The sequence below is a fragment of the Castor canadensis genome, chromosome 7 (assembly GCF_047511655.1).
Source record: "Castor canadensis chromosome 7, mCasCan1.hap1v2, whole genome shotgun sequence".
NCBI classification, from domain to species: domain Eukaryota; kingdom Metazoa; phylum Chordata; class Mammalia; order Rodentia; family Castoridae; genus Castor; species Castor canadensis.
The window spans coordinates 26414216-26439508 of record NC_133392.1 but is presented as its reverse complement, the minus strand read 5'-3'; the positions used below and the strand labels follow the sequence as shown (position 1 = coordinate 26439508).

Genomic DNA, 25293 nt, shown 5'->3' with positions numbered 1-25293 from the left:
GTCTACCTCAATGCCTGAATATAGCTGGCCTACAATAAACGGCGATTATCAGGCAAATGTAATAGGCGGTCACCAACTCCCCACTTCCTGCCTGCCTTTCACTCAGTTTTGAATGTAGCTCCCTCTCCCATTTCTTTTCTCCTTTCTTGCCCCGCCTACTGCCGCAAATGGTCTACCCGAGCTGTCGTGAAAACGCTCCTCCCCGCCCTCCATGTGGCGAAAACGCAATCACGCTTGACGGCACGAGGTGGCTCAGCCGCAAGATGGCGGCGCTGGCGGAGGAGCAGACGGAGGTGGCGGTCAAGCTAGAGCCTGAGGGACCGCCGACGCTGCTACCTCCCCAGGCGGGCGACGGCGCAGGCGAGGGTAGCGGCAGCACTCCCAACAACGGCCCCAACGGCGGCGGCGGGAATGTTGCGGCGTCGTCGTCGGCCAGTGGGGACGGCGGGACCCCCAAGCCCGCGGTGGCTGTCTCCGCCGCTGCCCCGGCGGGGGCGGCTCCGGTACCCGCCGCTGCTGCGGAGGCTGGCGCTCCCCATGACCGACAGACTCTGCTAGCCGTGCTGCAGTTCCTACGGCAGAGCAACCTCCGCGAGGCCGAAGAGGCGCTGCGCCGGGAGGCCCGGCTGTTGGAGGAGGCAGTGGCGGGCTCCGGAGCCCCGGGAGAGGTTGACGGTGCCGGCGCCGAAGCGGCTAGCGCGCTTCTCAGCCGGGTCACTGCCTCAGCTCCCGGCTCTGCGGCCCCCGAGCCTCCGGGCACCGGCACTTCGGGGGCCACGGTCATCTCGGGCTCAGCTTCAGGTCCTGCGGCTCCGGGGAAAGGTGAGCGGCGGGGTCCCGGGGAAGCAGGGCCGGCACGTAGGGGAGCAAGCCGGGAAGGCTGGGGCTGGCAGGCCTGCACCTCTGCGGGCTTGTTTTGAATTTCCTGGGCCCGCCTCTAGGGCCACATGCCCGCCCCTTTCCCTACTGCGCCGGCTGCGCAGTCAAACCCTCTTCTGAGCTGTCAGTTGCAGCGAGAGGCTGAGCAGAGCTGTAGAGTGGAGGGAGGTGCGGGGACTTAGCCTTTGGTCCCTTTCCTCTTATTTGGGCTTTTGAGCCTTGGGCGGTTGCGCACCAGCACTAACACTCTTTGTGCAGTTCGTACTATCGTGCTGTATCTTAATTTCCACATTGCCATAAAACACGGGTTAAGTACCACCAGTGTAAAGAGTTTTAGAGGATGCAGATTCCTGGGCACCACTTGTCACTGGAGGTGGAGTCTGGGCATCTGCAATAAGGGCTTCTAAGGAGTACTGATGGATGGCAGGATTTGAGAACCGTAAGCTTAGGAATAGGTGCGGGCCATACCTTTTTGTCTCTGCTGCTTTTGTTTGTGTGATGCCCGTTAAAAGTCATATTTCTTATTTTTGAGTTTTTTTCTGTATTAAATGAGTTATTATGAAGCCCAGATAGATGTAAAATGCCCAGTACTGAAAAGCTTATTCCTCATATCCATCCCTGACACTTGACAACCTCCACCCCACTCTCTCCTAGCAACTGTTGTCACGAAGTCCATGCAGTAAAACTCATACACAATATAAGGTCTTCAGGGAGGTCAGTTGAATTAACTTGTTTGGTGGCTCTAGCCAAATTATTTTTGGGAGGTGGGACTGGGGTTTGAACTCAGGCCTTCATACTTGCAAAGCAGGTGTTCTGCCTCTTGAACCACACCTCCTGTCCATTTTGCTCTGGTTATTTTGGAGATGGAGGTCTCTTGAACTGTTTGCCTGGGCTGACCTTGAATGGTGATCCTCCAGATCTCAGCCTCTCAGATAGCTAGGATTACAGGCATGAGCCACCAGTGCCTGGTAGGCTGTAGCCAAATTAATCTGTATTTATGAGAACAATCTTTGTAGTATTGCCAGAGGTGACGTTTGAGTATATAGCACTAATTCATAAAAAGAAATTTCTGAGCAAAATGTGATAGAGAAGAATCTCTTCTGAATATAGTATTTTGTGAATGAACTACAACATCAGTTGTTGGTTACTCTGTTATCATCACTCATCTCTTAAGAAATGTGACTTACTTTTACATTATAACTGAGAAACCAGAAAGGAGGAAAAGAGGTCACCAGAGTGACCAAAACATTAAACATTTTTGCAGTACAGAGCATAACTTCACTGTAATTGAAATTTACCAAAATTTCCAGCAACTAAACTTATGTTGGGGAGTACTGGGGTTTGAACTCAGGGCCTGCACTTGCTTTAACTACCATTTGAGTCACCCCTGCAATCCTTTTTTGCTTTATTTCTTAAATTAAAAAATTTTTTTTATTGGTACTGGAGTTTGAACTTAGGGCTTCATGCTTGCAAGGCAGGCATTCTACTGCTTGAATCACACCTCAGCCTTAGGTTATTTTTCATATAGGGTCTTGATAGGGTCTTGCGCCATGGTTGTTCTCAGACCACCAATGCTTCTTTTGTAACTAGAATTACAGATGTGCAACACCACACCCAGCTTGTTTATCACTAACTTTTTCCCAGGCTGGCCTCGAACTGTGATCCTTCCCATCTCTGCCTCTCGAGTAGCTGAGATTGCAAGTGTGAGCCACTGGACCCGGCCCAAACTCTGATTTAATTGACAGATATATATATCATTGTTTGGTATTACTATATTACCAAAAAATACTCATATTTTCTGCCTTGAAATAGTTGTTATGGAAATTGCTTTAAGCATATACAGTAGAGTTACAGTTAATTATCTTTTGGAGATATAAAAGAGGCCTGGCCCTTCCCACCCTTAAAATGCTGATATTTCATATGGGCTGGTAGATATGCACCTGAGAAGGTAATATAGGATAGGGTGTATTGCAGGAACGATACAAGTACTTGGATAGCAGGTTGGCTCAAGTGGTGAGCAGCTGCCTAGCAAAGTTTGTAGATATCTCAGAGAAAACTAGAAATGTTCCTCTAGGACACTGGTGGTGGTTGGTGCCTAGAGAGATTAATATAATTGATTTGCACATACCTTCTTTTCCTCTTTTTTGTCATGCTAGAGATTTGAACTCGGTTTCATGCATGCTTAGGCAAGTGACCTGCCACTGAGCCACATTCCCAGCCCTGTACATATTATCTTTTATACAGATTGTCTTTTAAATAAATAGTTTCAGGGAAAATATTGAATCTCTTTGTTACTCATTTGGAATTTTAAGATATGAATATGCTGAAGGGGTTTTGTCCTGGGTGATTGAAACAAGTACAAAATCTCAGTAAAAGATTATATTACTATGTTGGGGAAGAGAGGTTGAGAGGAAAGGGGTGAACTGAGAAACAGCTCACCTCTGGGCCTTAGCAAAGCAGCAGTAGTCACATGGTAAATATCAGATCATTTGCTTAAAAGTTGTCATTCATTTTTTAAACAGTTGGAAGTGTAGCTGTGGAAGATCAGCCAGATGTCAGTGCTGTCTTGTCGGCCTACAACCAACAAGGAGACCCCACAATGTATGAAGAATACTATAGTGGACTCAAACACTTCATTGAATGTTCTCTGGACTGCCATCGGGCAGAATTATCCCAACTCTTTTATCCTCTGTTTGTACATATGTACTTGGAACTAGTCTATAATCAACATGAAAATGAAGCAAAATCATTCTTTGAGAAGTATGTGAATTTTTACGTATATTTTATTTGCACACACACATACATACACCTGTAACCACACAAATATAAGATTGCAGCTTAGGAAGTACTTTGTGAAGGAGAGGTACCTGGAGCTATGTGAAACTAACTTGGGGGTTGGTTCTAGTTTAAGTCAGGGAAGGCTTCTAGAGTAAGTCATGCTTAAAGTGAGGTCTGAGGATTGAGTAGGATTTAACCAGATGAAGAGAAGAGGAAGAATCATGTGTGAAAGCTCTGGGAGGAGGGCTCTTGGTAGCTACAGATATTGAAAGACAGCCACAGTAGCTGGAGCAGAGACTGGGTTGGCATGTGGTACAACATGCAGCCAGAGAATTGGTTAGGGACTGGAACAGCAGGCAGGTTCCTGGACCATGTTCAGGGTTGTTGTCCTAAGAACAGTAGGAATTTGTATTGGGTAGGTTTATACTTGACCAAGAATCGATGAAAACTCAAGGGCATAAAAATTTATTTTTACTTTCTTCTAAGAGCTATAGGAAGTTATGTTAGGAATACACTGAGAGTGACTGAAAACCCAAACAACAGATGCTCAAATATAAGAAATGTTTGTTTTGCTCTCACGTAAAGGCAGGAAGTGTGAGATTGATGTGGTCATTCTTTGATTATCAGGTACACAGGTTCCCCTCAGTCTTGTTACTCTGCTGTTATTGTCATGCAGCTTCCTTTATGTAGTACTAGATGGGTCTACAGCTATAAGCTGTTGTTATATCAGTGTTCTAGTCTACTGGGAGGACACACATCATTCCTGGAAAGTGGATATACTTCCTTTTACAGCTTTTAGTTATACCTAGCTACAAAGGAGATAGGAGTGTGGTCTTCTTTACTTAGGTCTCTAAGTGCTCAGTTAGTATTCAGGTATTCTGTTATGGAGAGAGAAAGGAAAAATGGATATTTGGGAACTGTGACGCTCTCTTCTATAGAAGTCAGTAGAGGACTATGTCATTATTAAATATGCATTTTAAAAGGAGCTTTTCTCAAGGGGGCAAACAGATGATAGGGACAGAGTGACTGTTGGTTGACTAGTTTTGGAGGTTATTGAGTGGTTCTCAACAGGGGCAATATTCCTCCTTCCCCTAGGCCATTTGTAAATATGTGAGGGTGAGTTTTTGTTGTCATGATGACTGGTGGTTGGGGGATGGGAAGCAGGGATCCTGAATATTCTAGGATGTGCAGATAAGTCCTACTTAGCAAAGAATTGTCCAAAATGCCAGTAGCATTTGTCTTGAGAAACATCGGTCTAGGTTGCATCGGTGGGGAATTAAAAAACAGATTGACAATTGATGGATTGGATTTGGAGTTGAGGTATCATTGATAATGCCAGATTTCTGGTCCCCCAGCTGGATGGGGATGCCCTTCACTGACAGAAAACCCTGGAAGAGGACTTGATTTGTCAGGTGAGGGAATAATCTTTAGATCCAATTCTAATATGCTTTGCCTTATTAAAGAAGTATCACTTCAGCTGGGCACCGGTGACTTACACCTGTAATCCTATTTACTCAGGGGGCAGAGACCAGGAGGATCGTGGTTCAAAGCCAGTCTGGGCAAATAGTTCATGAGATCCTGTCTTGAAAAAAACCCATCACAAAAAAAGGGGTGGGGGAAGCTGGTAGAGTGGCTCAAAGTGTAGGTAGGCCCTGAGTTCAAGCTCCAGTATCACTTCCATTGAGGACCACTCAGTAGCCTCCCAAAACTAGTCAGCCAGTTGTCATTCTCTGTTCCTCTACCATTTGTGTTCCCCACTGCTATAAGAGCTTAGAGGAGAGTTAGGAACTGGAGCCATAAATTGGAGTTATGTACAATACTGATGGCATGGATGGGATTGTCTAGAGAGAAGTATGAAATAAGCCTTGGGGTGGGGGGAATTCCCCTGTTTAATGGCAAAGTATAAGATATGTAGAAAGGCAGTCTAGAGTAGAAGGAAAAAACCACGAGAGTGTTAAGTTGTAGAGTGTTTAAGTTGTAGAAGTCAGGGGAAAGCAGTACTTGAGAGGGAGGCAATGCTTAATAGTTTGATTGAGAGCTCTTTAATGCAAGCAGTGGAGTTTGAAGCTAGGACTTGTCAGATAACACAGATAGTGGTAACAGAGGAACAATAGAACTCTTAGGCCATTTTAGTCATTATAGTAGGCTGCCTAATAGGAGGAATAGAAAGCAAAGTGTTCTGTAGCAGTTTGTTTTTTTTTTTAAGAAAGGCCAATGATAAAACTATTCTGGAGGCTTATTTCTTATAGTACTGTCATCAAAAACCTCTTGCTCTTCTAGTCTAATAGTATAGCATCTCCCCACATAGGAACCTGAAATATAATAGAGGATTCTCTGTTTCCCTGTCAGGAACAGTTTTCAGCCTTTGTCAGGACCCCATGCCCAGATGAGGGTAAGGGACAGTGACATATAAATACCAACTTGCTGAGATTTCTAATTTCATTCAAGTCTTGGACAGAAACCCTTAGTTCATGAATTGATGAATCAAATGGGTAACAAATTAACAGTTTAGGAATCCATTGGCTTTGTGTCTTTCAGAGCTAGAGCCCTGAATCTTATGTTGAGTTACTGTTTTCTAAATATCTTGTACTGACTACTGTTCATAGTAAATGCCAAATATATATTTTTGAATTTACTTTCTTAGAAGAGTTAAGATTTGTAAAAACAAAAGCTTTTTGAAGTTTATTAGCTGTCAGCAAGGCTGATGGCTTTATTTGTCTTTGGTAATGGTAAATGGAAGTGCTCATTGTTTGGTATCAACCTTTGTTCTTTAGTCATAATGTTAAAGTAATTGATATTTAATAAATACATCTGATATTATGAACATAGGAAATCATTAAAATGGTGATGCTTATCAGAATCCATGTATTGATTATTGTTGAGAACTATGACAGGTACATTGAATTCATTATACCATTTTTTTACTTTATATGTTTGAAGTTTTCTATAATAAAAGGTTTTAATTTTTTTTTGAGGAGGATACTGGGGTTTTAAAGTGGGGTTTTGAAGAAAGCATAAAATTCAGTAAAGCAGAGTTTTGACATTTCAAATGTCTACTGAATTTGGTATTCAAAAGAAACTGTCTACCAGTGGTGGGTGTCTTATCTTTCATTCATTTTATGATACTTATTTCATATTATTCTTTTAAAATGTTTATGAGCTGTTTCATTAGATAATTAAATTGATCATTTTAGGATGAATTCAGAAATTGAATTATAATCATTTTGAAATGAATTATCTGTGATCCTACAGCTTAGATCAGGATTATTCAGACTACTACATTGAAAATATTCTGGGATGGTTTATAAATATATGGGGGAGAGGCGGATCCCTTAATGATTACATTGAAAAATGACTTTTTAAAATCACTGAAACAGGTTCCATGGAGATCAGGAATGTTATTACCAGGATGACCTACGAGTATTATCTAGTCTTACCAAAAAGGAACACATGAAAGGGAATGAAACCATGTTGGATTTTCGAACAAGTAAATTTGTTCTGCGTATTTCCCGTGACTCGTACCAACTCTTGAAGAGGCATCTTCAGGAGAAACAGAACAATCAGATTTGGAACATAGTTCAGGAGCACCTCTACATTGACATCTTTGATGGGATGCCGCGTAGTAAGCAACAGATAGATGCGATGGTGGGAAGTTTGGCAGGAGAGGCTAAACGAGAGGCAAACAAGTCAAAGGTATGGGAATAAACCTAAGAACTATATAATGTAGATTTTGAAAAATTGTAGCATTTCCATCTACATAATTTAAACATTTCTATTATAGCTAGCTTGGAAGTAATTTTACACTGTACTTTAAAGTTTCATGTTCAAAGGATGATATATATATGTGAGGATTTGGGAATGGTTGCATTTAACAGAACCCTGACTACAAGTGGCTGAGTGATTTTTCCTCACATGAGATGAATTCCACAGAAGGCTTACCAGGGCTGGCATAATGGCTCCACAATGGTGTCAGTGTCCCTGACTCCTAGTTTCTGGTCCATCATCTTTAGAATGTGACTTTCTTCCTTGTCACATTAGCTATTGCAGCTCCAGCATTGTACCTGCATTCCAGGAATTATGGAGAGGACAAAAGGCCTGTTGAGTCTCTCCCTTTTTATTAGGAAGAGAGTTTTTTTCTTAAAACCATACCCAGTATATTTCTGTGTATATCTATTGACCAGAATTGTTTTTTGGCCATTCTTAGCTGCAAGGGAACATGAGAATAGAAGTGATTTAATCGAGCATGTTGTTGCTCCAATAAAATCAGGGTTCTGTTAGGAAAGGGGGAAATTGCTGTTGGTTAGACAAGTACAGAACCCTGCTTCAGGGTATAAATGACTGTTGTAATTGCCATTTATCCTGTTGAGATGTGCTAAGAGTGTATTAAGTGAATGAAAATTAATTTTAAAGTGCTGGTTCTTTTGTAGGTATTTTTTGGTTTATTAAAAGAACCAGAAATTGAAGTACCTTTGGATGATGAAGATGAAGAAGGAGAAAGTGAAGAAGGAAAACCTAAAAAGAAGAAGCCTAAAAAAGACAGTATTGGATCTAAAAGCAAAAAACAAGATCCCAATGCTCCACCTCAAAACAGGTAGGGAAGAAACCTCAGGAATTTGTATGGAAGTGTAAGATATGTTACAGAGGATTCAAGTTTGTTAATATTTAGAGCAATTTCCAGTCTGTTTTTCTTTCACAGAATCCCTCTTCCTGAGTTGAAAGATTCAGATAAATTGGATAAGATAATGAATATGAAAGAAACCACCAAACGAGTACGCCTTGGGCCAGACTGCTTACCCTCCATTTGTTTCTATACATTCCTTAATGCTTACCAGGTTGGTAAAGTAGTTGGACGGTTTCTGCCTGGAGAGTCATGTACAGTGTTGATTTACTAACTTAGATGTATTAACTAAAGTAGAGTTTTGTTCAACTCTTGATATAATTTAAAGACAGGAAAAGAGAATTGATGCTGCCAGAATAGATGGAAGGCTATGTTTAAGTGACCCTTAGCAACTTGCAGGTATTAGAATCTTGCCTCTAGCTGACCCTTATTTCACTGATCACAATTTTGCCAGCCTTTGAGGAAGTTCTTCTCATTCATCTTGAACTTAAGTATTAATATAAACTTAATATTTTTAATTAAGTACTCTACATGTCTTTATAGACTCCTTATAGTAGGCTACTGAGAATATATTTAATAAAGTACAAGAAATGATTAACATTCACTTCGTATCAGGCGTTCCAAATATGGAGGGCAAAAAACCGGTTAAGTGATGCATGCTCAAGTATGAGCTTTCAGACAGTGGGTTTTATAGGAGAATATAATCTCAAATGATGTCTATGAGAAAAATAGTCATCACTGTGAATTCTCTGAGATGCAATTATAATTTTTCCTCTTACAACAGTATTGTTTAGTATAAAACTTTTTTTCCTGGTAGGGCCTCACTGCAGTGGATGTCACTGATGATTCTAGTCTGATTGCTGGAGGTTTTGCAGATTCAACTGTCAGAGTGTGGTCTGTGACACCCAAAAAGCTTCGTAGTGTCAAACAAGCATCAGGTAACTGAGAAGACCTGTTGATGTAAACTTGAAATTAGTCTATTTTTTTTTTTTGGTGGTGGTAGTGGGGTTTGAACTCGGTCTTGTGCTTGCTACGCAAGTGCTCCATCACTTGAACCACACCTCAGCCCAGTCTACTGATCTTGATTCTATGAAATATAGATAGGAAATTGTGATCTTTGAGATATTCACTTGATTTCACTTTAACTCTATATTGTCAACATTTCCAGCAGTGAAAGAACCCTGGAGTAGGAATCAGGAATCTGGGATGTTAGACTATGTTTAATTTCTCTTGCCCTATTTTCTCATCTATAGAATAGAGATTAGGCTAGAAAAACTCCTTAAAGGTAAAACTTTAAATTATTTGCTTGAAATTAGAAACAAAACAAAACCTTAAATAGTGGGAGAATTTTTTGTATTAGCCATAAAAATGGCTAAAAACGAGGAGGGTCAGGATTTCATTTTAAGGTTTTTGCTAGCTGTATTACCTAAACAAAACATTTAAAATTGTTTTATTATTTCTATAGCTTTCATTTTCTGAAACATTGTGGTATAGTGAACAAACGAGTTTCAATCCTGGTTCCAATACTGAGGTGCTGTGTGCACTCTAGCAAATTGTTAACTGTATCCAGTTAACAATTCCAGGTATCCTATACCTGGAATAGTATCACCTAATTTAGAGGCATTAGCACAATGGTTGATACATAGGAGGGACTGTTCGTGTTATTTCTTCTCCTGAACTGTGATGCAATTGCCTTAAAATGTTTTAATGAATGTACTTTAAAAATATTTCTGGACCATTTTAGATCTCAGCCTCATAGACAAAGAATCAGATGATGTTTTAGAAAGAATCATGGATGAGAAAACTGCAAGTGAGTTGAAGATTTTGTATGGTCACAGTGGGCCTGTCTATGGAGCCAGCTTCAGTCCAGATAGGTAAAATAAAAACAATAAAAATTAAATACTGATGTACTGTGTTGAGGTTATGTAAAAGTTAACTATTGGAAACACAAATGCCTGAAATTCTTGTTAGAAAAATCTCATGGTTGCATGTCATTGTTTTAGAATCTTGCCATTTGCTAATTTATCTTGGGGTATTGGTATAATAAAAGATACCAATTGATTCTTAGTTTATAGAATCAAGATGCATACTTCAGGACTCACTGGTGTCAAAAAGTAGCTTTACTTTTGTATAACCCTGATTGGGGTTGAATTGTTTGAGTTCTGTATTGTTCTTGTGGCACTACATCAAATTTCAGACAAATTCCTGATATTAATGGAATAATACTTATCAATTGAAGCTTTATTGTCCTACAGTCAAAAACTAAGAAAGCTGGGTGTGGTGGTGTGTGAACCTATAATCTCAACTACTCAGGAGACTGAGGCAGGAGGATCATGAGTTCAAAGCCACTCTGGATGACATAGAGAACCTTTGCAGAAACAAAACAAAACAAAACAAAACAAAAAACCTCCAAAACCTAAGAGGATACTGAAAAGGAATTTAAAATTGCTGCTTAGGTTTTTCTACCCTATAACCATGATTCCAGAGTATTATCCTGTATATTTAGGTATTGTGGGGAGGGAGGTTATTTTTATTCACAGTGTCATCTGCATCTTACTTGGCTAGATAATGGATTTCAACCCATCAGGGTTTTCATGTTTATGAGACTTTGAGTTTTAAATTTTAATTAAAAAAATGTTTATTAAAAAATTTACTATACCTATGGTAGTATCACCTAATTTATCACCTAATTAGTTGTACAAGGGGCTTCATTGTGACATTTCCATTTATGCTTATACTGTATCTTGGTAAGGTTCATCCAAGGATTTTTTTTTTTTATTAATTGATAGGGTTTAGTCAGATGATACATTTTTACTTGAGAAACTTGTGATTTCAGTGAAAACTGTTGGCTTTTTTTTGTGGTCCTGGAATTTAATTTGAACTCAGGTCCTCCACCAGTCCTTTTCTGTGATGGATTTTTTTGAGATAGAGTGTCTCAAACTATTTTGCCTGGGCTGGCTTCGACCTGCGATCCTTCTGATCTCTGCCTAAGTAGCTAGGATTATAGGCATGAGCCACCAGTGCCTGGTGGCTTTTGTATTTATTTCTGAAAAAGTTAAAGTATTATATTATTAGCATGTCTATAGTTCTTTCTCAAAAAGACATTTCATTTTTCTTTTTATTGGGGGGGGGTGCTAGGGGTTGAACCTACAGAGCCTCAAGTGCATGCTAAGCAGGCACTATTACTGAGCTACACCCCCACTTCCCTTTTTTCAAATTCTCATAAAATTCACACAGGATAGCAAAATAGGATCTCATTTTAGATGAGATCAGGTGTGTTCAGGGCAGTATGACCATACCTGTCTCCATTTTAGAGCAAAAAATTGTTGAGTTTAAGTGACATATCACATTTGTAAGACTGTCTCAATTGACCTTATTTAACCATACTTTTTGTTATTACGCCGATGTTGATTTTTTTTAAAGAACTGTAATTTTTCCCCTTAATAGACCTTTCTTTTTCACAATCATGTCATCCAGTAGTTCAGTGTAGGTATTGTTAGGGCTAACATTGGGTTTTAACATTAGTTTGTTCAGTACTTTCAGCTCTTGGTGAATTCCATGTATAAGTTAAAAGTGAGATGTATCATTAATTAACTACCTTAATATGTTCAAATATAAGGAGAAACTGGGCAAGTAACCAAAAGTTATTCTGGGAATCAAATATATCACATTCTCTTCTCTCAGGAATTATCTGCTTTCCTCTTCAGAGGATGGAACTGTTAGATTGTGGAGTCTTCAAACATTTACTTGCTTGGTGGGATATAAAGGACACAACTACCCAGTATGGGACACACAGTTTTCTCCATATGGATATTATTTTGTGTCAGGGGGCCATGACCGAGTAGCTCGGTAAGAACATTGTGATCTTATGATTGAGTCTGTTCAATGAACAAAATGGTTTCTTGTTGGGAATTATAAACTCCAACCAACCTCATTTTCACTTCAGTTATTTAGGATTAACTTTTTGAGAACACCAGCATATATACCTCTTATATGAAAATGTATTTGGGATATAACAAGAGTCCGTTTTCCTTTATATCCCCCTCCCATCAGGTGTTACTCTTGTCTTCCACTTCCACTTCCCTGCCATCTCCTTAAAAGTTCTGGATGAGGTAGCTCAGGTTAGAAACTTATTATGTGGTAGCCAAAATTAGGAGAAAATATTCATCTATAATTTAGCCTAGAAGCGGGGAGGAAGGGGGCAAAGAATTAAAAAATTAAAAATATTTGTAGCAGAGCAATTTTTTTTCTGAAGAATGTCTCATTGTACCTTCTTTTCCTCAGTTAGCTAGCAAGGAGGACCCATTTGGAACGTTCACCTGGATATTTCTATATTTTGGATAGAAAAATTTACATTTTGTAATTAACTACTCTAATTATCATTTCTCACTTTCCATACTTCAAAAAAGGCTTTGGGCTACAGACCACTATCAGCCTTTAAGGATATTTGCTGGCCATCTTGCTGATGTGAATTGTACCAGATTCCATCCAAATTCAAATTATGTTGCTACGGGCTCTGCAGACAGAACTGTGAGGCTTTGGGATGTTCTGAATGGTAACTGTGTAAGGATCTTCACTGGACACAAGGTATTTTATACGTTCATTATTGTAGCACATCTAGATGCTTTTCTAGATAAAAAAATTTTTTAGCATCTGCTTTGTATGAGCAAAGCCCTGAGTTCAAAACCCCAGTCCCACAGAAAAGTATTTTTTAGCCAGTCAATAATGCATACATTTTAAAGATAACATTCATGCCACTAAAATTCTAATTGTCTGATTTTTTTAGATATACTTAACTCTAATTTGATCCTTTCCATGGACTTCTTTTCTAGGGACCAATTCATTCCTTGACATTTTCTCCCAATGGGAGATTCCTGGCTACAGGAGCAACAGATGGCAGAGTACTTCTTTGGGATATTGGACACGGTTTGATGGTTGGAGAATTAAAAGGACACACTGATACAGTCTGTTCACTTAGGTTTAGTAGAGATGGAGAAATTTTGGCATCAGGTAAATGATTACTGGTTTTGGGATAAAGGTTGAAGTTTTTCATCAGAAAATATACAGTAAATACATAAGAGTAAAATGACAAAATGTCAAACTCTAACTGTGATGGATTTAGTTAATAGTTTCCTTTGAATTCCTCTTAGGTTCAATGGATAATACAGTCCGGTTATGGGATGCCATTAAAGCATTTGAAGACTTAGAGACTGATGACTTTACTACAGCCACTGGACATATAAATTTACCTGAGAATTCACAGGAATTATTATTGGGTACATATATGACCAAATCAACACCAGTAGTACACCTACATTTTACTCGAAGAAACTTGGTTCTAGCTGCAGGAGCTTACAGTCCACAATAAATCATCGGTATTAAAGACCTTTTGGAAGCTACTGTTTAAAAAAGGGAGACTAAAAGCAAATACCTCAGTGATGAATATTTAAGCTACAAAGAATGTTTTTGTCTATGGATCTTGAAGTATGCTGCTTGGAAAATCTGAACAGGACAGTTCCACGTTTTTATAGCAACCACATTTAACTAATTTCCGTTAGTTGAATAAGAGGTATTATTATGTTCATGGAGGGGACATTTATGGTGCTTTGGATTGTGTGGAAACTATGCATTTTCTGTTCAAATGCTATTTTAATTTATTATGTTTAGAAAAAAATCAGTTTGATTTAAAAAAATTCATCTTGCTTCAAGATTCAAATTAAGAGATACCATCTTGAATTTTAGCTGAAGAATTCTACAAGCATGTATATCTTCTGCAGTAAAAATGAAGTTACTGTATGGCACTCAAGCACTGTTAATGATCCACTAACATGTTTTTCCTGACCTGTGCTTAGTGGAATGTATGTAACTGGGTATGGGAAAAAATTCCTTCCTAAGATCCTGAGAAAGTACGACTATCCACGGACATCTCAATTTATACTCAATTTTGAGTGCACCCAAACCCTTTATAAAACAGGCAAAGAAGTTTAGTTTCCATATTGTACTTCAGCTAAAATGGCTAGATACAACCTAGTACACTTGAAGTCAGACAGACATTTCAGTTGCTTACCTCCAGTACTGAGCCTTGCTTTGGAAAACTAAAAGATTTAGACCAAGTCACTGCCAGTTTTTGCCTTTGTTGCATTTTGTACAGTTTTTATATTTTTGATATCTTGTAAATAAAGACAAACAGCTTTTCCAGGTTCATAATTTATTGTACAAATTGAGTATTAGATGATGAGTTGATATTAGCTTCTCCAAATATGGGGTACTTAACAGATGAGATCAGGCATTTCAGAATCCTATAAACAAAGCAGAAACAGTTTTGACACAAGTGTGTTCCAATCTACTTTTAAGACACTCAGTAATTACTATGACAGGACTATCCATGAACCCTAGAAGCTGAGTGCAAATTCCTAAGATTCTCAAAGGAGTCAACAAGGACAGAAACAAGGTATGTCTCAAAATTGTTGTATTTTAACCTAATGCTACATTTTTAACAAAGAAGTTGCTAAAAATTTAGAATGATCTAAAGGCAAAGTATTAGAAAAATTAGTATGTAAAGTAACATTTTAAATAGTAGAAAACACAGATATGCATCTGTTACTTAGTATCAAGACAATAGTTATCCAAGACACAATTTTCCATTTTTATGGGCGTACTACCACCTTTCCAAAGTTAGGAGTTATAGAAAATTGGGCAAAACACTACCTGTTTATCAGAAATAAGCCACAGACGACTGTATTTTGGAATATGCAGTCCCTTATGATTTGAGATTGGATAAACTGTTAAGAGCAAAGCAAACATAGCTATGAAGGAAAGCTATATTATATGAATGAAGATCTGAAGTTTCAGTTTTGATAGTATCTATGGTCAACATCACAGATGTTTATTCACTTACGTATGGGTAAAAGGGATCTAAGGAGGGCTGTAAGAAGGAAATTAACTATATGGGGATTTAGGGAAAAGACAATTATTATATGAAAACAGAACTATAAAGCAAGAATATACAACTGCATATGATAAAGATTGGTGTGAGTTGGGAGGTGTAGTTCTGCCTCAGAGCACTTGCCTAGCATGCGCAAGGACTGGGATTTGATCTCTAGTATGTCAAAAAAAAAAAAAGTCACCTAATTGTTAAATAAGGACACAAATAGAATGTTATGAAAAATACAAATGGGTTGCACAGTGGCTCACCCCTATAATCCTACAGCAAGATTGGGGCCCCAGGCTGGCTCAGGCAAAAATGCAATACTCTATCTGAAAAATATAAAAAGGGGGAGGTGTGGTAAAGCCACTGGTTAACTCCAGTACCCCCACAAAATAAAAAAACAGTAAAAGAAAAAAATGTACTTCAGTAAAAAGCAAGAGGTATAATTGTCTTTTACTCATCAAATTAGCAAAAATCAAAAACTGCTATGAGCCAGGCATCGGTGGCCTGGATCAAGGTGTAGGCTCTGAGTTCAAACCCCAGTACTGCAAAAAAAAAAAAATACTGTCCACATCCCATAACCCTGACAATTTTTGTTAACATTTTTTTATTTGTGGCACTGGGGTTTGAACTCAGGGCCTCATACTTGCTAGCAGCACTCTTAATGCTTGAGCCCCTCTGCCATCTCCACATTTTGATTAAGGTTTTTTGTGAATTTGGTTTCCAATGACTATATCTGACTATATCGTGTCTATAATTTTTGTTTTGTTTTGTTGTTGGGACTGGGATTTGAGCTTAGGGCTTTGCACTTGCAAAGCAGATGCTCTACCACTTGAGCCACACCTCTAGTTCATTTTGCTGTGGTTATTTTGGAGATGGGGTCTCTTGAACTATTTGCCCGACTGGCCTTGAACCACCATCCTCTATCTAGAGTGCAGCCTCGTAAGTAGCTAGGATTACAGGCGTGAGCCACTGGTGCTTGGCTTTTTTGTTGTTGTTGTTTTAAGACGGGGTCTTTCTATGTTAGACTGTTCTCAAACTCAAAATCCTCCTGCCTCTGCCTCCCAAACATTGAGATCACATATGTGTATCCACAGTGTTTTTTCTTATATGTTTTTCCAGTGGAAGAAAAAACCCTAAAATCAAAATGGCTACGTTACAAACTTTAAAATTTCAGCTCCTTACCATTTATGTTGCTTTCACAGCTGGAGTTTTTTTAGACCTTAATTTGAAGTATAAGATCATCAAAGCAATGCCTCCGTAAGTGGCCAGTACACACTGGAAAAAAAAAAAAAAAGAAATTGTAAGCAAGAGTTACTATCACATCTATATTATTTGAAAACATAACTGCTTAAAAGGTGTAGTTAATACTTACATTCATTCTACCTGTGAGAGTGTAAGAGTTGAAATACTTTTTAATACCAGTGAACTGGAATTGGGCATCACTTTCTGGGCCTGCCATGATCTCAACCTTTAAAAAAAAAAAAGCAGTAGTAGATTGGTTTGGATGCAACTTACAAGAGAATAAGGTTTTTTTTAGTTTAAAAACTCAAAGTCATTGCATAAAACTATTATAAATTCTTAACTATGTTTTACCCAACACAACAGTAGCAAAGATTGTGGAAAAAGCCTTGCTAACGAGGAATTTCTGAAAATAAGACTTTACCTTAGTTGCTATTTCATAGAGACTCCAGAAAAGGTCAAATCACTCAACACAGGAAGAGAACAGTAGTCACTAAGTCCACCCTCTGACTCAGTATAACTTGATGTTTTCATTCCTGACTCTATCCACATAATGGTACAACACTGAATCACTTTTAAGACTAGTTGAAAGTTGGAGCTTGTGATGTTTTTCAAACTTTCTCAGAGGTGACCACCAACTAAACAGTGTAACTTTTAGCCTCTTTTGTGTAATTTTTCTTATTAATCACTTAGGACTTTATGGGAGGGGGGGGGAGAAGGGATTATTTACTAAATGGAGTTGATAAAAGTCCTTAGTGGTTGTAGTGGGGGAAGCTGGGATCTTTAGTCCTTACTCCAAAATAGGTAAAAGAAAACATGGGCAAATATTTTAATCATTTTGGGAGAGGCAATATATGAAGAATGCCAGGAACAAAAAGGCAAAACATAAAAAAAGAACAATCAAACTCAAAGGAATGTAAGATGAAGCTGATATTTAACCACCAAACTGGCATAGATAAAATGATAAACAGTGTTAACTTGAAATTCAGCATTCTCTCTGTTGTTTGAAATGTAAACTGGTACAGCCTTCCTAAAGTATAATGTGGAGCATCTAGCAAATGAAATAATGAGTACACTGTTGTAGCTAGCTGGTTCATTTCTTCTCCAGGAATTTACCATTACAGAAATACCATAAGGTGGATATGTGGTTCATGATAGTCACTGAAATAGTGTTTATGAAAATAAAAAAACAGAAAAAAAAAGTTCGTGTACATAAGACTGATAAATGATGATTTCCATGACTGAACTGGAAAGAGGTCCCCAAATAATGTTAAATACTTTAAAAATCCTATTTCTGGATATCATGGAGTACATCGATGGTTTCCAAAGTCCCTAGACCAGCAGTATCACTGGAAACTAGTTAGAAATGCAAACTCTCAGACCCAACCCTGGGCCTACTGATGAAAAACTGTGGAGCCAGCAATCTTTTGTAATAAGGACTCTAGGTGTTTCTAAAGCACATGGAAGTTTGGAAATGGAAAACCAAATAGGAAAATAAAACTGTTGACATATAGCAAATTTCAAGGCAGGGGTCAAGCCTATGTACTTTACAAAGGCATGCATTTTTGTTTAATAAGAAATAGCAGATACATTCAACAAGCCACCAAAACAACAGCTGAAAATTCCTAAGTGTGCCCACCTATTTACCACAATGCCACAGAGTAGATTGGTAAGATTGGTAAGCAGTGGCAGTGACTCAGCTGGCTCTGGATGAAATGGAAGAGGGAGAGAACATCGAGAGTCATTGCTAAGGAAATTGGCACTCCTCTATTATTGAAAGGCTCTCATGTGCAAAGATTTGGCAATGAAAAATTGAGACCTTAATTTTAGAAAGTTTCTTGGAGCAATGAAGGAGACTCAAACTTCATTAGATCCCTTCATAGGCATTGGCCAATCTAGGAAATCTCCATTAAAAGAAACCTCTATGATGCAGCTTTTCTAGCAACAATTTCATTTTACTAAACCTATTAGTCATATTTTTTCATGATACTTTTTTTTAATGGCATGAAGTTCTTAGGAGAAACCCTACAGAAAAGGCCTTAATTTTGTCAATTCATTAACCTTAACTCTGTCAACTCATTACTGATAACCCCCACTACCTTGTGGCTAACAAAACTTTTTAGGAGGATGTGGTGTCCAACTGAAAAATATTAAGGTGCTTTAAATTTCACTTTACACAAGGAAGGTTGATGTTTGTAAGATTCCATAGAAGACTAATTTTAACTTCAGGAAAGGACATGGTATAGGAGTTGAAATTTAGTGTGAGTCTTAACGAAAGACTCTACAGAGCCTGAGATGGAAGGGGAGTGGTGATGTTGCTGTGAGAAAAACAATGGGAGTAAGCCACCCAAAATCTAGGCCTGCCCCCTTCAGCAAACTGTGGGCTATTTTAGTGCGAAGATAAGGAACTCTTGCGTTATCAGTGCCCTTTGTGGAACAGCTGAACTGAAATTTGCTTTCCTTAAGGTATATTAATGAAGGAGAAAAACAAGTACAACTCATACGTTGTGAACTTGTGATTGAATGTTGTTAATGGCAGACTGCTGCAAAGTCTACGCAGATAGGCCTTCCACTTTTTTTCTTTTTTTGAGACAAGGTGTCACAATATAGCCCAGGGGGGCCTCCACCGAGATCCTCCTGCCTCAGCCTCCTGAGTTCTAGGATTAAAGGTGTGCACCACCATGTCCGGCCTGCTTTTGTTTCTAATTAACCACTATTAAATATAAACAATCTCTCCATGCCTTTCTCGGCCTGTGAAATGGGCATTTCATGAAAGGCCCAAAATGACCAGCTGCCCTTGCTACGTTCTTCAATCTTCGGCTTTGCTATTCTCCTGTCTCACTGAACTCCTATTCGGAACGCTGAGATTAGTGGGAAGACGAGCGAAAGCCTCTCCCATTTAGGGGCGCTGACAGCTCTCTCCGTTCTGGCTCCCTCCCGGAAAGGCCCTCTTTCCGACTGATGGTGTGCAAACTGCAACCTAACCCGCTTTCGGCGCGGGCCTGAACACCGCGGCGGCCAACCACGCTCACTCGCCCTGCAGAGCCCGCCGCGCCAGCTCCCTGGTCACAGCTCAGTGCAAACGACCCCCTCCGGCCGTGCAGACGAAAAGAGGCCAGAGAAGGGGTCAGAAGCGCAAGTTCTCGTCTAACATTATGTCACTACGTGACCTTGAGGAACTCCATTCACGGCGGATCTGTTTTTTTCCATTGGAAAACGCAATCTAAGAATTTTGGGGAAACTTGCGAGCCTTTGGACGCATCTATGCGCCGCGCCCCCGTGGTTTCTCAGCTGCTGCCCGTGCCCTCGGACTCCGACCTTTATTTTTTCCTACATTCTTCGCCATTCCTCACCGTTCTTGCCCCACAAAGCGAAGACCTTGCGGTGCTTCCGGATCAGAAGCAGATTCCAGGTCCGCCCTCAAAGCCGAGGCGCGAGGCTCGAGCGCGGGAGTCCCTCGTCACCCACCTTTGCCAAAGTCACAAATTCCGCAGCGGGTGTCCTTCAGCGTCCACAGCTACCACCTAAGCCCGGCCGGAAGAATGCCGCCACCCCCACCCGTGTCCAACGAGCTATAGAGACACAGCCTTCTGCGCCGATTGGCTAGGACTCCAAGTCCCGCCCTTCCGTTTCCTGTCTCTACCCCGCCTCTCAGCCCAGCGGACTGGACGTACAGCGGAAGTAATGTGTTGGGCCCGCCCCCACTTCCGGAAGAACAGTATTGGGCTCTAGGTGTACTGGTCTCCGCGTGTGTGAGTGCTGCCGCCAGGACTTTGAGGTAGGGAGGTGCTGGCGCAGTGGAACTGGTGAGTGGGGAGGAAGCGAAAGGGATGAAACCTCATGGTGCTCAGGTCTGTCCCAGGACTAGGTCTCCCGGGCCCACGCCAAACATCCTTATGTCGGGATGAGTGGCTTGTTCACTCGAACTTTGCTCGGGAAGTAGCCAAATTCCCTTCTCTGCTCTTACATCGCCTTACTTTTTGGAATCTCAGTTTCCATACCCTTTGCACTTTGCTGTTTCTGTGAAGCATCCACCATCCATACCTGATTCCAAACCCTAAGCTTCCTCGCGGTTGTCACCTTTTCTATAGTCTCATGCTCTCTGGATTCTTATTCCCTAGTATCTCTCTGATCCAACTCCTATTTTTCGTTCTCACTTATATGCCTAGCTCTGGTTCTCATGGTTTTCTTCTGTACTGCATTTAAATCCTTCCCGATTTACTTGTGTTTAGCCCACTTTTCCTGTCCAATTTATAGTCTGAAGTGTATTTTTTCTTTCTTACTTTTTTTTTGGTGCTACTTGGACTTGAACTCAGGTCCTCAGGCATGGGAAGCAGGTATTCTACCACTTACGCCACGCCTCCAGCCTTTTGTTTTGTTTTAGTTACTTTTCAGAGAGGGTCTTGTGCTTTTTGCCCAATGTCTTACTTCCACCATCCTACCTGTGCCCCTCAAGTAGCTGGAATTACACGGGTGCATCACCACATCAGGCTTGTTTGATGAGATGGAGGGGATGTCTTGAGAACTTTTTGCCTAGGCTATCCTCCAAATGATATCCTCCTGATCTCTACCTCCCAAGTAGCTGAAATCACAATATTTTTTTTGTTTGTTTGTTTTATGGTACTGGGGCTTGAACTCAAGGCCTACACCTTGGGCCACGGCACCAGCCCTATTTTGTGATTTGTTTTTTCAAGATGGGGTCTCGCAAATTATTTGCTGGGTCTGGCTTTGAACCAAACTGCGATTCTCCTTATCGCTGCCCCTGAGTAGCTAGGATTACAGGTATGCGCAACTGGTGCCCGGGTTTTTTGTTTTTTTGTTTTTGCTATTCTGTCACTTCCCCTATGTAAGACATTGATTTGCAAAGTAAACATTTCTAATTCAATATCTTCCACAAAATGCTCGACCTGTCTTTTAAATTTTATCTCCAATTATTATGATTTATTCTACATGAGTTTTAGTTAAATAATTTCTCAAAGGCAACAGCAAGTCTTTGAACAATTGTTTGATAGGCAAATTACTGTTGTTTATTGAAACAACAGGCTCTTTTTCCATGCCTTTTCTCACGTTGCTTTTCTACCTATCCAACTCATATATTTTATACACATACACACATATACATATGTATAAATATTTGGCAGTACTGGGGCTTGAACTCAGGACCTCACACTTCCTAGGCTTGCTGGCAGTCTCTTTACCACCTGAGCCACTGCTCCAGCCCTTGAGTTTCGGTTTTTTGTTTGTTTTTTTGGTGGTACTGGGGTTTGAACGCTGGGCTTCATACTTGCTAAGCAGGCATTCTACCACTTGAGTCACTCCGCCAGTCCTCCAACTCCTTTCTTTTAACCTTTGGCTCAAAAGCATCTTTTTTTGATGCCGTCTCCTTTATTGAAGCCTATCACTTCCTATGTTTTGTTTATAGTTTATAATCAGATTTGTAAACTTTTAAGTAATTGTCTTCTCTTCTGAAAAAGTGTGCATTTGAAGGTAAGGGTTTATATATTCATTGTGTATTTCTGACAAAATGAGTTTGTGAAATAGTCAATGAAAATTTAATACGTTGAATACTTTTCTTATAGGAAGGTGTGTGGTTTTTATTTTGAAGCTGACATCCATGGAAAGCTATAAAATAGATGAACAGGGGGCCTGACATCTCAACTGCTGTAGTTCTAAGTCTTGTCCAGCTCATTTCTAGAAGGTTCTCTTGCCACATTGATCACAGCCTTTATAAAACTTGCCATCCATTCTACATCTCACCACTATGCTTTGCTTTGTTTTTAGAAGACCCAAACATGGCAGCCCTAGAAGAAAGCTTCCCCCGAGGAGGTACGAGGAAGATCCACAAATCAGAGAAACCTTTCCAGCAGTTAGTTGAACAAGACAACTTATTTAATGTAAGTGATAGGCTTCTTTATTGAGACAAGAGATTTTCTCTCTAGCATCCTTGTGAAACATGAGCCTTGTTTGAAGCTGTTATTTTCCAGATTTGTTTCTTATTGAAGTCCACTTCTGTCAATTGAACTTGTTAGAGAGGCTTACATTGCAAGGCTTTATCTTTTGAGATGTGACATTTATTATTTGAGTTTGAAGTACTGTTGTACCTTGTCCTTAGGGATTCTCTGGACAATCAAATTCTTATTTGATTAAGAAAATGGAGAAAAAGCATTTTATCATTGAATTTTTTTGATGTTTTTTATTAGTATATAGTACTTGTACAGGGGGTTTTGTTGTGACATTTTCGTATATGTGTACAGTACCCTGGTTGATCTCCTTGATCACTGAATTTTTAAATGGGGTCCTTGCCACATATAATGGTCAGAATTTGCCTTAGAATTTTTAGTCTTACCTAAAATAGGCCATGCTTCAAATGCTAGAGGGAAGGAAACTAACATTTGAGTGCATGGCCTTGTGTATATAATGTAATCTTTCCAAGAACACTAGAAGGTGGAAATTGCAATTCTGTGATGTGAGGAACTGAGGTTCAGAGAGGTTACATATTTGGTTGAAACCACATAGCTTGTTAGGTAGGAGTTTGGGAGTTTAATTGGAGTTTCTTGGCTCCAGCTTCCATTTTCCTGCATTGTTCCACATTGCTTCTCAAGCTAGGAGGGCAGCTGTGCTCACCACTATACCACCAGTGCCATACCTAGCTTCTCAAGGTAGGAAACCCCAGCCTCCATTCAGTTCAGGGAGGAAGAGCTCATGAGAGAAGAGACTTTGGGAATATGAAGAAGGCTTCTCAGACTTGGGCAAAGGGAGCATTGGTGGCTAAATGGGAGAGTGGGGATCACAGCAGGAATTGAGGGAATACTTGAATGGGGTGAGGTGGGAGAGTAAGAGTAATGAAGTAAGGTGACAGACAACTCAATGTGAGGGAAAGGCTGAGATTGCTGCCTCCCATTCTTTTGAATCTTTGTGGATCTTTCTTTTTCCCGCTTTAGATTTCCAATGAAGAAGAACCCACCAAAAGGAAGAAGCAGCAGAAAGAGCCAGCAAAAATTAAAAAGTTGAAAATTGAAAAGAAAGCAAGCAAGAAGTCTATAAAAGAGAAGTTCGAAATCCTTAGTATTGAGGTTTGGAAACATTTGGTTTTCTTCTGTGTCTGTAGAGATTTTTGTGAACCATGATGAGAATCAAGCATTCTTGCTAACCAGTGCTGGGGGTCTTTTTTTTTTTTTTTTTACAGGTGCTGTGGTCTGGCTTATATTTTCATGGGATTTGTGTTTTAAATAGATTTAGAGGTTAGAACTGACAATAACTTTATCAATCATTGTAATCCTACCCATTCATTTTATAGATCTCAAACTATTTCAGAACATGATGTGGTTTTTATGTTATAAAAGAAAGTTATAAAAAAGAGAAAAAAGTAAAGTGATTCTGAGGAGAAAAATTCCAGTTCAGCCTGCAGAAATATTTTGTCTTTCCTGTGTGATGCTTAAAATATGAGAAAAGGAGAAAAGTAGAGATTTCAGGCAAAAGCAGATTCTGCTCCTCATGAAAATTTCAAAGTGCTGACAGCAGCAGCCCATTTTCTCTTTTGTTTGTGGTCATGGGAGCTGCGTAGTGGCCGTACCTTTTAAAATTGATGTGTGGACTCAAGATTGCCATTGCATTCACTGACCTGCTTCCTTCACAGTGTTGTCTACCAGGTGTTTGAGACTGGGTTGCTTGGGATATGGTGAAAGGCCACCTGGTGCTGTCTAATCTAAACCTTTTCAGTGCTTGGTTAGATATCTAATAAGTGCATAGTAATACATACACATCTGTATTTCTTTTCATTTACAGAGTTCCTGTTGCTTTTAAATATTAGACTTGGGACTAGAAGCCAAACCCCTCTAAAGTCCCTTATTGTGTACATTTAACTTTTTCTCTTCTAGTCACTATGTGAGGGAATGCGGATTTTGGGTTGTGTGAAAGAGGTAAATGAACTGGAACTGGTGATCAGTCTACCTAATGGCCTTCAGGGGTTTGTGCAAGTGACTGAAATCTGTGATGCCTATACCAAAAAGTTGAATGAACAGGTGGCACAAGAAGAACCTCTGAAGGTAAGGAGAGTCTGGGTGAAACCTGCTAGAAATAGGGGGTACCAAACAGATGTAAAAGACCACTTCACTAAGTGTTAAGAAGGAAATGTACAGCTGCCATGAGATTTATAATAAAGGATTTGTTTGTTTGTTTTATAAATGATGAGTTTTTTTGTTTTTTTTTTTTTACTTAGGAAGACCTGTGGGGATGGTAAAGCTGAGATCCGAAGGGTGAGGGTTTCCTGGGTTCAGAAGGAAGGGAGTTCAGGTAGAAGAAGGACAAATAGGTAACAGAGAGAAGGCTGGTATGGCTAGAATAGAAAGTAAGGGAGAGTGGTGTAGGATGGCACCAGAGAGCTGAATAGAATCCAGATCCTACGTGGTTTTGCAGATCATATTAAGGATGGTTGGTTTTAATTTCTAACATGGAAGGGAAGTCCTTGAAATGTTCTCATTGGGGTGGGTGACATGAAGACAGCAAAGCAAACAGATTGAAAAGACATCAGTGCCTTCTTAGAGGCTGCTGTAGTAGTCCAGGCTCTGAGACTGATGGCTACTTGGGGCGAGGGTTTACTAAGGACCAAGGAGGTAAAGCTGTTGGCTAATAATAGACTTGATATGGCAGTGAGGCAGAGACAGGTGTCAGGTACAGTCCTAGGTTTCTGTTGTGCATGACTTGATGGGAAGGATGCTCACGGTTTGGCTTTCTGATAGATTGAGTTTGAGGTACACTTGAGACATCCAGTGGATAGGTGATTGCTGAGCTCAAGGAAGTTGGCTGGATGTGTAAATGTACGGGACTTCTTTTTATATGCAATAATAGC

General features: G+C 39.9%; 3 protein-coding genes across 9 annotated transcripts in view; 2 read left to right on the top strand and 1 right to left on the bottom strand.

Annotated features, from left to right (window-relative positions):
- The first annotated feature begins 244 nt into the window (after nt 1–244).
- On the top strand, nt 245–14359 carry Taf5 (TATA-box binding protein associated factor 5). 2 transcript variants are annotated; one of them, XM_020180779.2, is made up of 11 exons: nt 245–822; nt 3402–3639; nt 7035–7350; nt 8085–8248; nt 8354–8489; nt 9093–9213; nt 10020–10149; nt 11960–12124; nt 12685–12862; nt 13108–13285; nt 13426–14359. In XM_020180779.2, exons 1-11 carry the CDS (start codon nt 264–266, stop codon nt 13641–13643), a joined length of 2403 nt encoding a protein of 800 aa, XP_020036368.1. In that variant the 5' UTR covers nt 245–263; the 3' UTR covers nt 13644–14359. The 2 variants fall into 2 exon arrangements, with proteins under 2 accessions (XP_020036368.1, XP_073934489.1); XM_074078388.1 differs by lacking the exon at nt 11960–12124.
- A 107-nt stretch (nt 14360–14466) lies between these two features.
- On the bottom strand, nt 14467–20068 carry Atp5mk (ATP synthase membrane subunit k). 2 transcript variants are annotated; one of them, XM_020180781.2, is made up of 4 exons: nt 19914–20068; nt 16579–16674; nt 16389–16481; nt 14467–14574 (listed from the first exon to the last, which is right to left on the bottom strand). In XM_020180781.2, the coding sequence occupies exons 2-3, from the start codon at nt 16663–16665 to the stop codon at nt 16392–16394; spliced, it is 177 nt and encodes a 58-aa protein (XP_020036370.1). In that variant the 5' UTR covers nt 16666–16674; nt 19914–20068; the 3' UTR covers nt 14467–14574; nt 16389–16391. The 2 variants fall into 2 exon arrangements, with proteins under 2 accessions (XP_020036370.1, XP_020036371.1); XM_020180782.2 differs by having other exon boundaries at nt 19799–19935.
- Nucleotides 20054–25293, top strand: part of Pdcd11 (programmed cell death 11) — a 39229-nt gene continuing 33989 nt past the window's right edge. For 2 of the 5 annotated variants that reach the window (XM_020180774.2, XM_020180771.2), the window contains exons 1-4: nt 20054–20223; nt 22227–22339; nt 23387–23518; nt 24323–24490. In XM_020180774.2, the coding sequence (XP_020036363.2) occupies nt 22238–22339; nt 23387–23518; nt 24323–24490 (402 nt within the window). In that variant the 5' untranslated portion in view covers nt 20054–20223; nt 22227–22237. Of the gene's footprint in view, nt 20252–22226; nt 22340–23386; nt 23519–24322; nt 24491–25293 lie in introns of all 5 variants that reach the window. The other 3 variants (XM_020180773.2, XM_020180772.2, XM_074078387.1) reach the window with 3 other exon arrangements.